Raw genomic sequence first — 16,816 nt, forward strand, 5'->3', positions numbered from 1 at the left:
GGTAGGCGGAGTTTGTCTCATGGGAACACTTTGCTTACCTGGTGCATAGGACTTTTGAATCAAGTGCACCTACCGGCAACCGCCCAAAACAATTTTTTTTTAAAGGAGTGCAAGCCTTTATCGTTCATTGGCTTTTCTACAGAAATATTTGGTGATTGACTAGGAATGCCTTGAAGATCGACCAGTCGATCTTGATCAACTGGTTGGCGACCACTGGAGTAGACTGATACCCCATTTCATTGCTTCACATTCCAACCTTGTTTAACATTATCTAGTCTAAATATGGCATGATTCCACCAATTGTAACCTTCTACATCACTTTCAAAGAGGTACTTTTATGTTGAAGGAAAACTGCAAATTCCACTCTTGTTCCTAATCCTTATTGTGGCTAGCTTCGGTCCGGCCGAGCCTCTCTAGCCAGATGAAGCTAGCTGGCTGCTTATAACGTTAGTTTTGGTCAACAGGGTTAAGTAGCTGGCTAGCTATTTATTTTCATGAACTGAAGTTCAATTTCAATAGGCGAACAAGTGGCTACCTAGCTAATACTTACTCACAAAGATTCCTAAATCGCTGCTAAGAATAATGAAAATGACTGCATTTTCTACTGGTCATTGTTTTCAGGCTGGTTGTATTAGTGCTAGCTTGGCACAAAGCTAAAGCTAGCTACCCCAGAAGTTGCGGTCGAACAAATAATTCTTTATTACCAACGCGGTATTGTTAACATCGTTCATGGCCGATGTCTGCTGACTTTTTTGTACAGCTTTGACAGTGCTACTGATAGTAATGGTGGCACTTGGCTTGCACTGGCAAATTCAGAACACACAATATATAATAGAACTGTGTTATTTGACGTGTCAAATTTAAAAGCTTATTTGAGTTTCTTCTTTTTTTTACACGCAAAGACCCAAACGGCGTTCCATAGTATGCAGTGACGATATCACTGTGACTCTGATAGGGCAACATCTGAAAAATAGCGCACTTGATAGTGTGTACCGGTGCTCGACCAATCGTGAAAGCCAACATCACCCCCGACAGAGAACGGTTGATTGTCAAGGCCAAGGAATTCCATTATCTTGGCGTTAATGGATTTCGCCTTTGAGTTGCCTCTGAAATGTTCTTAATCTTTCAAATGGCTGCTCGACTTGTTGACGACTCGATGCACACAGCAGACATTGTGGGCCAGGTTAGGAATGCTGTGTTGCACGTGTAGGGCAAAATTTTACTTGGTGATAACGTCACGTTATATAGGTATGCACGTCAGCTTTGACATCTGGTTTGCACGAGACATCAGGCTGATACAATGTTGGAATTTTTAGCTATTATTGTCCGATTCTGATATGTTCACCAATATTTTGTTCATCCCTAATCATTACACAGGTGCCCCTTGTGCTGTGAACAATAAAAGGCCACTCTAAAATGTGCAGTTTTGTCACAACACAATGCCAAAGGTGTCTCAAGTTTTGAGGAGGAGTGCAATTGGCATCCTGACAACAGGGATGTCCAACTGAGCTGTTGCCAGAGAATTTAATGTTAATTTCTCTGCCATAAGCCGCCTCCGTTTTAGAGAATTTGGTAGTACGTTCAACTGGCGTCACAACCGCAGACCAAGTGTATGTTGTTGTATGGGTGAGCGGTTTGCTAATGTCAACGTTGTGAACAGAGTGCCCCATGGTGGCATTGGGGTTATGATATAGGCAGGCATAAGCTACAAACAACGAACACAATTGCGTTTCATCTATGGCAATTTGAATGCACAGAAATATGTGACGATCCTGAGGCCCATTGTGAGACCTTAAAAGAAAATGGCCATCTGTGATCAACAGATGCATATCTGTATTCCCAGTCACTGCACTGTGAAATCCATAGATTAGAGCCTAATTAATTTAAATTTACTGATTTCCTTATATGAACCGAAACTCAGAAAAATATTTGAAATTGTTGCATGTTGTGTTTTTATATTTTCGTTCAGTATAATTCTCTGGTGCAGTGTTAGTCTTTCAATGTGTTTGTTTTACATGAACAACACGTTAATTTTGCATTAAATGCAATAGTCATTGTGAGAGAAATCAAGCTGTGTTTCAGTTTTTAGCAAAGCTCAACATCTATTTTTCCTCAGTATGCTAAAGGCATCTGCATACAGGTTCAGTTTGCTCCTATCAGAACTCAACTAGGTGACGTGAACGTCTGTTTTTGCATACTCCCTTAAAATACCTTTGCTTGAAAAATTTGAAAATAATGGCAATATTACGGTTTGTCCCTCTTGAGATGCCGTACTCAACATACAGTAACTCTTCCTCAATAGTCAGAATCAATCTAAGGTAAATCAAGAAATCTGTCATTACTTTTGATGTTTTTGCCGAGGAGGTCTTAGTCAAGCAATTTTACATCTAAGACGTATTGGTGCAGTATTTCTCAAGTGAAAGAATTTGCATGAAAACTAGTCGTCTGTCACTGAATAAAATCAAGCACTTAATTGAAGAATTCTTACTGTTGCCCATTCACTAACGAAGGGGCGTAGACTACAGCTACCGAACTTTGGCTTGCATCAAGAAAAATGTTGTTCAAACAGCCGGGGAAAAAAACACCAAAACAAAAGTGTCACCATTTCATCGTCATATACGCTATCTGTTTCGACTGGGAAGCATGCGGTAAGCCCAACTCTCAGTTTAGGTCTCATGGGTTTTCATGCAAGGCTCTCAAATCATAATTTTGTGTTTCACATGTCACGTGAGCACAGTTTCACCTTGTTGTTTGTTCCTCCAGTTTGGCACAGTGAATGCCTCAGTGCTGATGCCCCAGAGGTCCGGATGGAGTTCCAGTCACAGAGTAATCAACAGCTGTAGCGCACCCCACAGGATGTTGGCGGTGCAGAGTGTGCTGGTGGTTCTGGCCTTTCTTGCCCAGATTTTACCCTCCCAGGCCCGGCCTGCCATCCCAGATGAAGGTAAGACTCCCCTCGCTGGCCCTTTAAAAATAAAAAATGTTTTATTTTATTTTAAATATGGCACCAGTCCATCACCTAAATTGTATGTCTACTTGTCACATTTCTCCTGATCAAGTTTTTGTAGTCAAAATAAACTACAATATATTTGACTGGCTCTTATCCCAGACCCTTTTGAAATGGGTCGTATGCTGCCCTTTTTTATTATTAATGTACTTCAGTAGATGGATTTAGAGAAGATGTAGTTACCAACATAAACAATGGTCTAAATTTTACAAGCACTCCATCTTACCTGTAATGCTTTTATTCCTCTGGTCTCTAGTTGTACTATAATCTAGAGACTTTTCCAGTGTTTTAAGTTTCTTTGTAGTCTCAGTGCAGCCCCCACCCAATTCCCCGTATGAGCCTAACTGGATCTAGTTTGACATGGCTCTCAGTTTCTACTATGTTATATTGTTTTAGCACTGAAATAGCTATGTTTATAGGTTGCCTACAAAAAGGCAACCCAATAGTTGCAGAAGCTCGGCTGAAAAAAAAGGAAAAGGGTCACTGAAACAGAATCCTGAAAAATGTGTATTTTGGATAAATTCCAATAGTGTAATGGCTGCCTGGATTTGTGGGTGTATAGTTCTGGATGCTTACACTCAGCAGTCGGAAGTAGAGTGCTGCAAAAGGAATATAATAAAGCCCAGCATTATAATTAAAGTAATTATGAACGAGGGTATCTTGGGCTGTAAGCCTTCTAAATAAACTAGGCAAGGCTGTGTTTATCCCAATACAGAGGGAGGGGAGGGAGTAAATGCCTCCCATCTGTAGCCTCAGGCCCAGGCAGCTTCACTACCTAGCTAGCATGAGCATTCTCCTCTCTCTCCTTCTCTTTTGTAATGAAAGTGTTTGTTGTTTTTTTTGCCAGATGGAATAGAGTAAACTACCAGGAAACTACTCCACTTGGAGCCCTTCCTAAACCATAGAGAGTGACAGTGTATATTCTTACAGCTAGAATGAGAAAGACTGGGGGATATATTGCTGGTGGAGTGGGGAGCTTGATGCATTCTCTCCACCCACTTTTCAATCACCAAATGGCCAGGTATTATTTAGGGCCCCCTCTGCTTTTCTTTCAGCCTCCCTCTCCACACTACTTGGGAGTGCATCACTTTCCTCATGCTTCCCCGCTGGGTGACTGATTGCTTCAGCTGTTCACAAACAATCACGGCAGAATTATTTGGTCACATTCTTTTTGTCATGGGCGGAAAACAAAATAGCTTATTACGTGGAAATTGTCATGTTTTTATGCATGTCACTTAGTTCCTTTAAAAACTTTTTTTTTTTGCTTACTCTTGAGTATTTGTTTGTGGCGTGTTTCTCTTTGAGGAGGATTGGGTTGAAAAGGACCTCCTCAAAAGGAGAAGTCTCTAAAGGAGACAAGTCATCGAATGGTGGGGCTGCATGGGAAAACCCAGTGGATTCCTTGAACTGTGAGATCTGCTTCCTGTACTGAGGCCTGTGGCGCTGTCAGTCAAAGCAGAAAAGACACTGACACTTCAGTAGAGGACTCAAAACCCAGAGCTGCCATGGCCACTAATTCAGACTCTCTTCAGACATAGAGGGGTTTAGAGGCACAATACAGAGAGAGGGGGTTAGATGGAAATGTTGGTCATTTGCTGAAAGTTTTTCAAAGGTTATCTGGCCACCAAGAGTGGTCTTTCTGCTTATGCCATCTCCCTGCTTTCACTAAGATCTCTGTGCTGCACTCAACCATCACTCCGGCGAGAGCAGGAAATCCCAACAGTCATTCACGCGGCATATTGCTTCCTATCTGGAAGCCAGCGCAGGTTCTATAGACTGGAGCCAATGTGTTCAGTTTTTGGAGGCAGTCCTGTGCTCATAGACTCAAGCGTTTTTTTTTTTTTCAAACCCTGTGTTGCATGCTTACTTCTCTGACAAAATCCCTTTCATGATTTTGTGTAATTAAGTTGATTTTCAGGGTTATCAATCAATTTTTCCAAATGGTTGGAAGAAAGCATGCCAGCAAGACTATTCCAGCTGGGTTGCTTTCTGAAAATATAGTCCCTAATTCATCTTAATCCAACCATGAAAGCAGAAGGATCAACTAAGCCACAACCTCCTCATGGAAGTTTACTACTTTGGTTTGACTGACTGTCTATTCACCTGTATTTTTAGTTACATACTGATATCCCTTAATGAATGTCTACAGTCATTCCATCACTATTTACAATGTTAATGTAGGTCCCACTGTGACACAGGGTATACATTTAGATGACTCTTGATTTTGAAATGCATAAACTAGTAAGTGGCCTCAATTAGACATTGACTCAATGCTTCCCACTTGATTCTCCCATTTTGGAAGAAATAAAAAATAAGGGTATTCAAAGTATGTCTGCTCCTCAATAGTGAGGCCAATGCTGCAAGTTGTTGCTGTTTGTGATCCCAATTGTAATCATAAGACTAGATGGTCTTTGCTCGACAACCGCGACAAGTCAATGGGATATTTAAGAGCCGTCTGCAGCTAGATTGATAGCTGGAATGTTGACATAGCCTTATCAGCTTGATAGACTTTTGGAGGGAAAAAACCTAAGCAATATTATGGCCCCACACAGAGTGTGGTGGACCTCTTTTATGTTTTAGCCTGTTTCAATTAGATAGTTGTGGCCCATCCCTAAATGCTGCTGCTTCTTCCCATTCCCCCCTTCGCTTTGGTTTGAGGAGAAAGTTGATCTTACCCTCTGGCCCCTTTTTACTGCTGGGATTAAGGACATGTCAGACATGTGATCCAGGAAATACCTTTACTAGGCTCAACTGGGGTCACCATGGCAACTGGCACTAGATCCTGCTGTGTACACGCTCTTGCTCTCTCTCATACTCCCTCTCCCCCTTATTGTTTAGAGCCTTTGTTGAGATGGAGAGAGCGCTTACCGTGATCAGAATTGCTAATGCTGTCCTGAGGGTAAGGTATACAATATGGGTGTGGTCCCTGGTTGGAGGAAGAGCCTAGTATACGCTACATTGTACAGTGCATTCGGAAAGTATTCAGACCCCTTTTTCCACATTTTGTTATGTTACAGCCTTATTTTAAAACGTATTTAAATAACATTTTTCCCTCATCAATCTACACAAAATACCCCATGACAAAGTGAAAACAGTTTTTTAGGAATGTTTGTAAATGTATTACGAATAAAAACAGATACCTTATTTGCATAAGTATTCAGACCCTTTGCTATTATACCTCAGCTACATCCTGTTTCCATTGATCATCCTTGTTTCTACAATGTGATTGGAGTACACCTGTGGTACATTCAATTGATTGGACATGATTTGGAAAGGCACACCTGTCTATATAAAGGTCCCACAGTTGACAGTGCATTTCAGAGCAAAAACCAAGACATGAGGTCGGAGGAATTGTCTGTAGAGACCCGAGAAAGGATTGTATCTAGGCACAGATCTTGGGAAGGGTAACAAAATATTTCAGCAGCATTGAAGGTCCCCAAGAACACAGTGGCCTCCATTCTTAAATGGAAGACGTTTCGATCCACCACCTGGCCAAACTGAGCAATCGGGGGAGAAGGGTCTTGATCAGGGAAGCGACCAAGAACCTGATGGTCACTGACAGAGCTCCAGAGTTCCTCTGTGGAGATGGGAGAACCGTCCAGAAGGACAACAATCTCTGCAGCACTCCACCAATCAGGCCTTTGTGGTAGTGGCCAGACGGAACCACTCCTCAGTAAAAGGCACATGACAGCCCGCTTGCAGTTTGCCAAAAGGCACATAAAGGACTCAGACCATGAGAAACAAGATTCTCTGGTCTGATGAAAGCAAGATCTTTGGCCTGAATGCCAAGCGTCACATCTGGAGGAAACCTGGCACCATCCCTACGGTGAAGCGTGGTGGCAGCATGCTGTGGGGATGTTTTTAAGTGGCAGGGACTGGGAGACTAGTCAGGATCGAGGGAAAGATGAACCGTACAGAGATCCTTGATGAAAACCTGCTTCAGAGTGCTCAGGACCCCTGACTGAGGGCGAAGGTTCACCTTCCAACAGGACAACGACCCTAAGAACACAGCCAAGGCCATGCAGGAGTGGCTTCGGGACAAGTCTCAATGTCCTTGAGTGGGCCAGCCAGAGCCTGGACTTGAACTCGACTGAACATCTCTGGAGAGACTTAAAAATAGTTATGCTGCAGCGCTCCCCTTCCAACCAGATAGGGCTTGAGAGGATGTGCAGAGAAGAATGGGAGAAACTCCCCAAAAACAGGATTGCCAAGCTTGTAGCGTCATACCCAAGAAGACTCAAGGCTCTAATCGCTGCCAAATGTGCTTCAAGGTACTGAGTTCCTCTGTTCTGGACCTGGGGACTGGGAAGATACCAATTGCTTGAACAGACAGTTCAGTACCTTTTAACCCATCAACACCTTGCACAAAGATCATGCAGTCAATCTTTCAACTTTGAGCAATGAGATATTGACATCCATACCACTGACATTTGTTCTCCGTGTATATCTACAGTGCTTTCAGAAAGTATTCATACCCCTTGACTTATTCCACATTTTGTTGTTACAGCCTGAATTCAAAATTGATTAGTAATTGTTTTCCCTTCACCCATCTACACACAATACCCCATATTACTGAAGTGAAAACATGTTTTTAGAAATGTTTGCTTATTTATTGAAAGTGAAATACTGAAATATCTCATTTACACCCGAGTCAATAGATGTTAGAATAATCGTTTGGCAGCTTTTACAGCGGTGAGTCTTTCTCTAAGAGCTTTGCTCACCTGAATTGTACAATATTTGCCCATTATTCCTTTCTAAATTCTTCAAGCTCTGTCAAATTGGTTATTGATCACTGCTGGACAACCACTTTCAGGTCTTGCCATAGATTTAAGTTAAAACTGCTCCTCGGCCACTCAGGAATATTCCCTATCTATTTGGTAAGCAACTCCAGTGTAGATTTGGCCTTGTGTTTTAGATTATTGTCCTGCTGAAAGGTGAATTCATCTCGGTCTGTTGGAAATCAGACAACCAGGTTTTCCTCAAGGGTTCTGCCTGTACTTAGCTCCATTCTGTTTCTTTTTTATCCTGAATCTCCCCAGTCCTTAACAATTACAAGCATACCCATAACATGATTCAGCCACCATTACGCTTGAAAATATGGATAGTGGTACTTAGTAATGTGTTCTATTAGATTTGTATTCAGGACAATAAGTTTATTCCTTTGCCACATTTTTTGCAGTATTAATTGAGTGCCTTGTTGCATACAGGATGCATACTTAGATAATGTTTGTTCTGTATAGGCTTCATTCTTTTCAATTAGGTTAGTATTGTGGAGTAACTTCAATGTTTATCCATTCTCAGTCTTCTCCTATCACAGCCTTTACATTCTTTAACTGTTTTAAAAGTCACCATTGGCCTTATTGTGAAATCTCTGAGGAGTTTCCTTCCTCTCCTGCAACTAAGTTAGGGAGGACGCCTGTATCTTGGTAGTGATTTTTTTTTTTTTTTTTACCAATAGGTGCCCTTCTTTGCAAGGCATTGGAAAACCTTGGTCTTGTGGCTAAATCTTTGTTTGAAATTCACTGCTCAACTGAGGGACTTTACAATTATCTGTGTGTGGGGTACAGAGCTGAGGTAGTCATTGAAAAATCATGTTACACACTATTGCACGCAGTGTGTGTTCATCTTATGTGACTTGTTAAGCACATTTTCACTGCTAAACTTATTTAGGCTTGCCATAACTAGGGCCCTATGAAATCCGTGTTATTTTTTTCCAAATTCCTTTTTTTTCCTTTTTAATTTTTCTGAATTCTATCAGAAAGTGTGTCTAAAAATGTGAATGAATAAAACGTGAACAATTTAATTTGTAATGATGCAACACAACATTGCACAATTATTTTTATCAAGGCAAGTGCGTCAATAGAGTTCTAAGTGTTTCATTATAAATGGAAAAAGTAATGCAAGAGTCTAGTCAACATTGCAGCAAGCAATAGGCAAAACCTAGAGCTATACTTATGTAAAATAAAGTGCTTCATATACAGTGGGGCAAAAAAGTATTTAGTCAGCCACCAATTGTGCAAGTTCTCCCACTTAAAAAGATGAGAGGCCTGTAATTTTCATCATAGGTACACTTCAACTATGACAGACAAAATGAGGGGGAAAAATCCAGAAAATCACAATGTAGGATTTTTAATGAATTTATTTGCAAATTATGGTGGAAAATAAGTATTTGGTCCCCTACAAACAAGCAAGATTTCTGGCTCGCACAGACCTGTAACGTCTTCTTTGAGCTGATCCTTTTCCTCCACTCGTTACCTGTATTAATGGCACCTGTTTGAACTTGTTATCAGTATAAAAGACACCTGTCCACAACCTCAAACAGTCACACTCCAAACTCCGCTATGGCCAAGACCAAAGAGCAGTCAAAGGACACCAGAAACAAAATTGTAGACCTGCACCAGGCTGGGAAGACTGAATCTGCAATAGGTAAGCAGCTTGGTTTGAAGAAATCAACTGTGGGAGCAATTATTAGGAAATGGAAGACATACAAGACCACTGATAATCTCCCTCGATCTGGGGCTCCACGCAAGATCTCCCCCCGTGGGGTCAAAATGATCACAAGAACTGTGAGCAAAAATCCCAGAACCACACGGGGGGACCTAGTGAATGACCTGCAGAGAGCTGGGACCAAAGTAACAAAGCATACCATCAGTAACACACTACGCCACCAGGGACTCAAATCCTGCAGTGCCAGATGTGTCCCCCTGCTTAAGCCGGTACATGTCCAGGCCCGTCTGAAGTTTGCTAGAGAGCATTTGGATGATCCAGAAGAAGATTGGGAGAATGTCAGATGAAACCAAAATAGAACTTTTTGGTAAAAACTCAACTCGTCGTGTTTGGAGGACAAAGAATGCTGAGTTGCATCCAAAGAACAGCATACCTACTGTGAAGCATGGGGGTGGAAACATCATGCTTTGGGGCTGTTTTTCTGCAAAGGGACCAGGACGACTGATCCGTGTAAAGGAAAGAATGAATGGGGCCATGTATCGTGAGATTTTGAGTGAAAACCTCCTTCCATCAGCAAGGGCATTGAAGATGAAACGTGGCTGGGTCTTTCAGCATGACAATGATCCCAAACACACCGCCCGGGCAACGAAGGAGTGGCTTCGTAAGAAGCATTTCAAGGTCCTGGAGTGGCCTAGCCAGTCTCCAGATCTCAACCCCATAGAACATCTTTGGAGGGAGTTGAAAGTCAGTGTTGCCCAGCAACAGCCCCAAAACATCACTGCTCTAGAGGAGATCTGCATGGAGGAATGGGCCAAAATACCAGCAACAGTGTGTGAAAACCTTGTGAAGACTTACAGAAAACGTTTGACCTCTGTCATTGCCAACAAAGGGTATATAACAAAGTATTAAGAAACTTTTGTTATTGACCAAATACTTATTTTCCACAATAATTTGTAAATAAATAAATTAAAAATCCTACAATGTGATTTTCTGGATTTTTTTTCTCATTTTGTCTGTCATAGTTGAAGTGTACCTATGATGTAAATTACAGGCCTAACTCATATTTTTAAGTGGGAGAACATGCACAATTGGTAGCTGACTAAATACGTTTTTGCCCCACTAAGTGTTTTGTTATAAATGGAAAAAAAGAGTCATGCAAGAATCTAGGCAATAATGCAACAATAGGCTACCTATGGAGCTATCTAATGAGCTCCTATGTCCGTCCATTGTAAGTTTTCCATCTATCACAGACATCTCCATTGTATTACATGATTGTCAGCCTCTGTGTTGAACTCGGTGAGTGTCTTTCGCTTGTCTGTGAGTAGAGTCTTGTATTTGCTGAAACTCCTCTCACAGTCGACTGAGCTGACTGGGAAGTAGATGTAGGGCACTGCCACTTCTGCAACTCTTGGGAATCTCACAATCAGGCACCTCCAGTAATCAGCAAGCTCCAAAACAGGTGAGGGCTCACTGGACACACACAGGCAATCCATTCTTCACTGAGCTCTGTTGATGGGCTTGCCATGTGTTTCAGTTGTGTGTAGGCTTCAATCTGCTTTTCCATGGCTGGGGCCTGCCTAGGATTGAACACCCTAGCCAACCTGTAGACCTCTCTGGCTGGATGTGTGTCCCAGTGCTTTGAGAACTCTGAAGGCCAAGTGGAATGCATCATGGAGATGGTCAAGCACCTCCCTCCTCTCTCCAATCCCCATCTTTCTCAATAGCTCATCTGTCTTGGCACCATACCCACATGTTTTTGCCGTTCCGGTCACTAGGTAAGAGCCCAGGATTGACAGAGCTGTCATCAGTTTGAAGCAGCCCTCTGAGATAAAGGTTAGCTTGACAGTGAGGGCCTGCACCTTTTCTGATTCCAGCTGGCTGAGGATGTTTGTGACTGCCTGGGATGACTTTTCTGCCAACAAAAACTCTCTGTACAGATGAACATGCTCTGCATGGTACTTCCCTGCCTCAAAACAGCTATTCCATCTGGAGCTCACTGCTTCAGGAGGAGCCTTGGCCTGCACAAACTCCTTCATAATGAGGAAGCTCACCCATCTTTTCTTTCTGGCAGGCTTCTTGAAGGAGACAGATCTCATCCATGTCACAAGTGATGCAACTTCAGAGAAGTATTTGTTGTGCTGCCAGGTCTCACCCACCAGATTGATGACATGGCAGATACCGGTTACATGAACACTGTTGGGTGTAACTCATTTCAGAACCTCCTTATATGCTTTCAGGCAGTAGGAGGCATTATCTGTGACCACTGCCCAGGCATCATTCAGGTTCAGATTGTTGCTGTGGAGGGAAGCTAGTACAGATTGGGAAAACATTGAGTGAAAATGACATCCACCAGAAAGTACTGCTTTTCAACACTGCAATGAAAGATAAAGAGAAACATGAATTATGTTTTAACTGAAATAAGTGTTATTTAAATTGCAAGTGTGAAAACAATATAGATACAGCGATAGTTGGCGAGTCAGACAGGTGCTGACATTATGCATCGCTATATTTCACCACGATAGCTCGTCGTTTGGAATATCACAATTTGCATGCAGACAATTCACATTGCAGAATGTAAATGTAGGCTATTGCAATGGTATATTAATAGGCTGTTAACTCACCAATGACGATGTTTATAACGCTGCAATCCCTTGCATCTGTTGTCTCGTCAACAACCACTGCAAACTTCTTCCCACGGATCTTCTGTAGAATGGCAGTCATATGTTGGTCGAACACATGGGGCAGGTGGGTTTTTACTGAGACTGCATTCATTTTCGGCAACGCTCCTCCCTGTTTGCAATACTTCACTAGAAGCGGCCGTAGCTTTCTTAGCTTGTCAGACTCGGCGCTCACAGCCACAAAGTCCTGAATAAATTCTCGTCTTGGATCTGCTGATGCGCTTGCACAAGAAATGGTTATTTGAAGAGGCATGCTCTGGCTAAAAAGATGCTTTTCCTTGTTCTTAACATGGGCTTTACACTTCAAGGTTTCATCACACGTATTGTTACGGGTCCAATCAATAATATGTTGACAGAATTTGCAAAACAGCCTTTCGCCTTACTCATAATAGTCCGTTGGGTATTGCTCTGCTCTGAATTTAGGGGTTAGGTTCAAATTGTTTAGTTTTTTTGACGACTTGGTCGTCTTAGACGGCCTCTTTGACATGTTTCTCAAAGTGACAGCCAAGTTGTGAGGTGAAAACGGAATTATTTATCGAGGCCTACTCGTCTGTAATTTTACAAATATAAAACAATTTAGGTTACTGCAATAATTAGGCCTACTTTTGATTTAAGAAGTACCAGGTGGCTTGTCCTTATTTATAGACAATTTTTTTCACCTCTTCCACACCAATCTAGCTACCCTACAGTATTGTCTTTCATTATTTGGTCCGTTATGCATGAATATGAAGGCTCAGCATTTGTTGTTTGCATGCCATGCCTAAGGTTGCTTATCTTGTCAACAAAAAAAGTTATTCAAGTGGTTGGCTGTATCAAAGGGTTTTGTTATGAACAAGCCATCTGCCTCAATGAAGGATGGAGCTTAGTTAGTTTTTTTAATGCCTTGAATTTCATTTAAGCTACTCCAGAGCTTTTTACTATCATTCTTTATATAATTTATCTTTGTTCCATACAGTTTTTCAATTCTTCTATCCATGGGGATTTGGCTGTTTTAACAGTCACTTTCTTGATGGGCGCATGCCTATCAGTAACTAGAAGAAGCAGTTTCATAAATACTTCACAAATATTTTTCACATCCTTGACATAGGAATCATTGAAAAACCTCTGATCGCTTATACACAATTTCAGGTCCAGTCTTCGGAACTTATTTTTTCTGAATATAGCTATTATGATTTACTTCATTCGATAGGTGTGGATACTGCTTTAGAGCAGATTTCTGCTGCATTAGTTAAGATGTGGTCAGTCCACGTGGATGATTTAGTTCCTGTTTTGTTTGTAAATACTATGGTAGGTTGACTGAGCCAGAAGCAGATTGCAGGCATCAGTTACAGATTGAAGCTTATTTTTGAATGGACAGCTTGATGACAACCAGTCAATATTTAGGTCACCCAGAAAATATACCTCTGTTGATATTATTATCGACCGTTTCAACAGTCAAAATACAAACTTTTAGCACTCAGTGGTCTATTCACTTCCTACGAGAATAGACTTTAGGTAAGGCAGATGAACCTGTTGCCATATTACTTCCATATATTCTGATATGAGATCTTCTCTCAGCCTAACAGGAATACTCTAAACATGTACTGAGTGTACAATAGATTAAGAACACCTTCCTAATATTGAGTTACAGCCCCCTTTTTCCCTCTGAACAGCCTCACTTCGTTGGGGCATGGACTCTACAAGGTGTCAAAAGCGTTCCACAGGGATGCTGGCCCATATTGACTCATGCTTTCCACAGTTGGCTGGATTTCCTTTGTGTGGTGGACCATTCATGACAAGACTTAAAAATCCTTCTTTAATCTGTTTCCTCCCCCTCACCTACTGTGATTGAAGTGGATTTAACAAGTGACATCAATAGGGGGATCATGGCTGGTCAGTCTGTCATGGAAAGAGTTTAAAAAATAATAATTGTTTTGTACACTCTGTGTATATAGCAACACCACCTGCAGTTGCATTTCAATATTTCCTGTATATATATTTTTTTAATTTTACCTTTGACTAAGCAAGTCAGTTAAGAACACATTTTTATTTACAATGACCGCATAGGAACAGTGGGTTAACTGCCTTGTTCAGGGGCAGCAAAACAGATTGTTACCTTGTCAGCTTGGGGATTCGATCCAGCAACCTTTCAGTTACTGGTCCAACACTCTAACCACTAGGCTACTTGACATGGGCAGTCAATCCGGAACATTTCAAGAACTTTGAACATTTCTTCAAGTGCAGTTAAGAGCAGCTGCACCATCAAGTGCATCCTGACTGGTTGCATCACTGCCTAGTATGGCAACTACTCGGCCTTCGACCACAAGGCTCTACAGAGGGTAGTGTGTACGACCCAGTACATCACTGGGGCCATGCTTCCTGCCATCCAGGACCTCTATACCAGGCAGTGTCAGAAAGGCCCTAAAGATTGTCCGACTCCAGCCACCCTAGTCATAGTCTGTGCTTTGTGCTATTGCACGGCAAGCGGTCTAGGTCCAAAATACATCTTAATAGCTTCTACCCCCAAGCCATAAGACACCTGAACAGCTAATCAAATGGCTACTCAGCCAAATGACTGCCACCCCTTTTTTTTCTTCTTTTTTTTTTACACTGCTGCTACTCTGTTTATTATCTTATTATTATCTGGGGGACACCAGTAATGAGAGTATGTGGTGCAGACGCATCCTCTCCATGTCATCTGGTAGGAGAGGCCTGCCAGGTAGGAAGCAATCCAAGAGCATGCAGAGCCTGAGACGTCCAGTCCTGAGAGGGTGGAGAGGAGGATTTGATGGTTCAAGGTGTCAAAGGCACCGGATAGATCTAGGAGGATGAGAACAGAGGAGAGTGAGTCAGCTTTGGCAGTGAGGAGAGCTTCCGTGACACAGCAGTCTCAGTTGATTGACACCGTCTTGAAGCCTGACTGGTTAGGTACAGACGACAAGCTCTAACACTAGGTGTACATAGCAAATTGATACTTGGAGTCAAGTATCTGAATAATATTGCAATATGTAACTATAAAAATGTAAAAAACATTTCTCCCATCACTGCAAAGGATGCAGAAAATCTGTTTGTGCCAGACAATACCACTTGGAAAAGGCAAAGATGGCTTGTTCACTGTATAGCCAGTCCCTGGTCTATAGCTAAGGTTTAGACCACATTGTCCTCTAATGCTTTCCCAGTGTCTGGAACAGACAAATGTCCCCATAGACTCCCAGATAAGTTTAGCTTGATGGACAAAATGTCAACATAATTGGTTTACTCCCACCCCCTGGTCGTCTATGTAGTCGTAGAAAACGGGGGACTCAGGTGTCTAGCTCGCCTCCTCCCCATTCCTCTAATCTAATTCCACCTTCCTCTCCCAAAGATCTCCTTGCCAGCCTGATGATTGGCCCTTGACTAATTTGGGGTGCTATTTGAATTTAATGGAGAGCATAGTCAGGGATTGGGTGGAGAAGGTAAGAGGCTGCAGCTCGATTTTCAGCTCTGCAAACGCAAACAAGGGCTTAGATTCAATAAACCGTGCGTGAATGTGGATGATGGTACTTTCAGGGACATCGAGGAATGAGCTGCTCCCTTGTCTTTTTGTGATTCCTTTTATCATATAGCTGGGCACAAGATTTTTGTCACAAGACATATGCCGTTTTATCAGTCAATTTGATTAGAACATATATTGTTGCATCACAGTATGAGAGCTTTTTGTACATTTACCAAATGTCAGATATGAGCTATATGCACTATTTTCTAGATTTTTGTACTTTTTTTTTCCATAAGACATTTTCTTAAGACTGGTCATGTTGTAGATATTATATAATCTGTCTCCTGCTGTATACAGTTGCATACATTTTGATATGCATCTCCCAGTATCATATGAACCATTTTTTATGTAGTTTTCCTATCAGCCCAGTGACCAAAGGGATACTTCAGGAATTTGGCAATGAGGTCCTTTGTCTAATTCCCCAGAGTCAGATGAAATCGTGGATACCATTTTTATGCCTTTGTGTCCAGTATGAAGGAAGTTAGAGGTAGTTTCGCTAGCCACTGCTAACTAGCACAAGCATAATTGATGGAAGTCTATGGGTATCTGCTAGCAGTGTGTTAGTTGGAGCGTGCCTGCTTTTTTTTATGTATACTATTGTACAGGAAGTTACTTAGCCCTCACTTTGCCCTGTTTTTTCCCCCTAGTCGTCCCTGCACCACCTGTGAAAATCCAAGCGGAGCTTTACACCCTGTACCCTGGAGACCGACTGGAGCTGAAATGTAGCACTGAGTCAGTCAACTGGACCAAGGACGACACATTGGTGGTGGATGGGGAGCACACACGTTTACGAGACGGCCAACTGGAGATCGAGGGGGTGGAGCCGGCTGACTCGGGCCTGTACACCTGCGTCGCCTTTGGCAACCACAGCTCCTACTTCTCTGTCAATGTCACAGGTAAGGTTAAATATACAAAGCTACAACTGAGTGCTCAAATCACTGGTCCCGTAGAGAGAAACAATTAAAGGTATACCAATGCAGGGAAGCCCACGTCCTATGACATTTGTCCTCTTTTCCTATTCACCAGTTGATATCCTGGCATCCTCTGAAGATGAAGAAGAGGAGGATGAGTCTTCCTCAGAGGAGGCAAAGCTGTCCAGCAGTCAAAAGCTTTTGCGTAAGTGTCTCATCCTCCTAGTCCTACTACCTGTCGCCATTGCTGTTTCCTTGA

General features: G+C 42.1%; 1 protein-coding gene across 11 annotated transcripts in view; it reads left to right on the forward strand.

Annotated features, from left to right (window-relative positions):
* Nucleotides 1–16,816, forward strand: part of LOC135541255 (fibroblast growth factor receptor 1-A-like) — a 48,875-nt gene that overhangs the window by 15,515 nt on the left and 16,544 nt on the right. For all 11 annotated transcript variants that reach the window (XM_064967370.1, XM_064967361.1, XM_064967416.1 and 8 more), the window contains 3 exons: nucleotides 2,764–2,944; nucleotides 16,294–16,542; nucleotides 16,673–16,762. In XM_064967370.1, coding sequence (XP_064823442.1) covers nucleotides 2,791–2,944; nucleotides 16,294–16,542; nucleotides 16,673–16,762 — 493 coding nt within the window. In that variant the 5' untranslated portion in view covers nucleotides 2,764–2,790. The remainder of the gene's footprint in view (nucleotides 1–2,763; nucleotides 2,945–16,293; nucleotides 16,543–16,672; nucleotides 16,763–16,816) is intronic.

This window comes from Oncorhynchus masou, chromosome 1, assembly GCF_036934945.1.
Source record: "Oncorhynchus masou masou isolate Uvic2021 chromosome 1, UVic_Omas_1.1, whole genome shotgun sequence".
Taxonomy (NCBI): domain Eukaryota; kingdom Metazoa; phylum Chordata; class Actinopteri; order Salmoniformes; family Salmonidae; genus Oncorhynchus; species Oncorhynchus masou.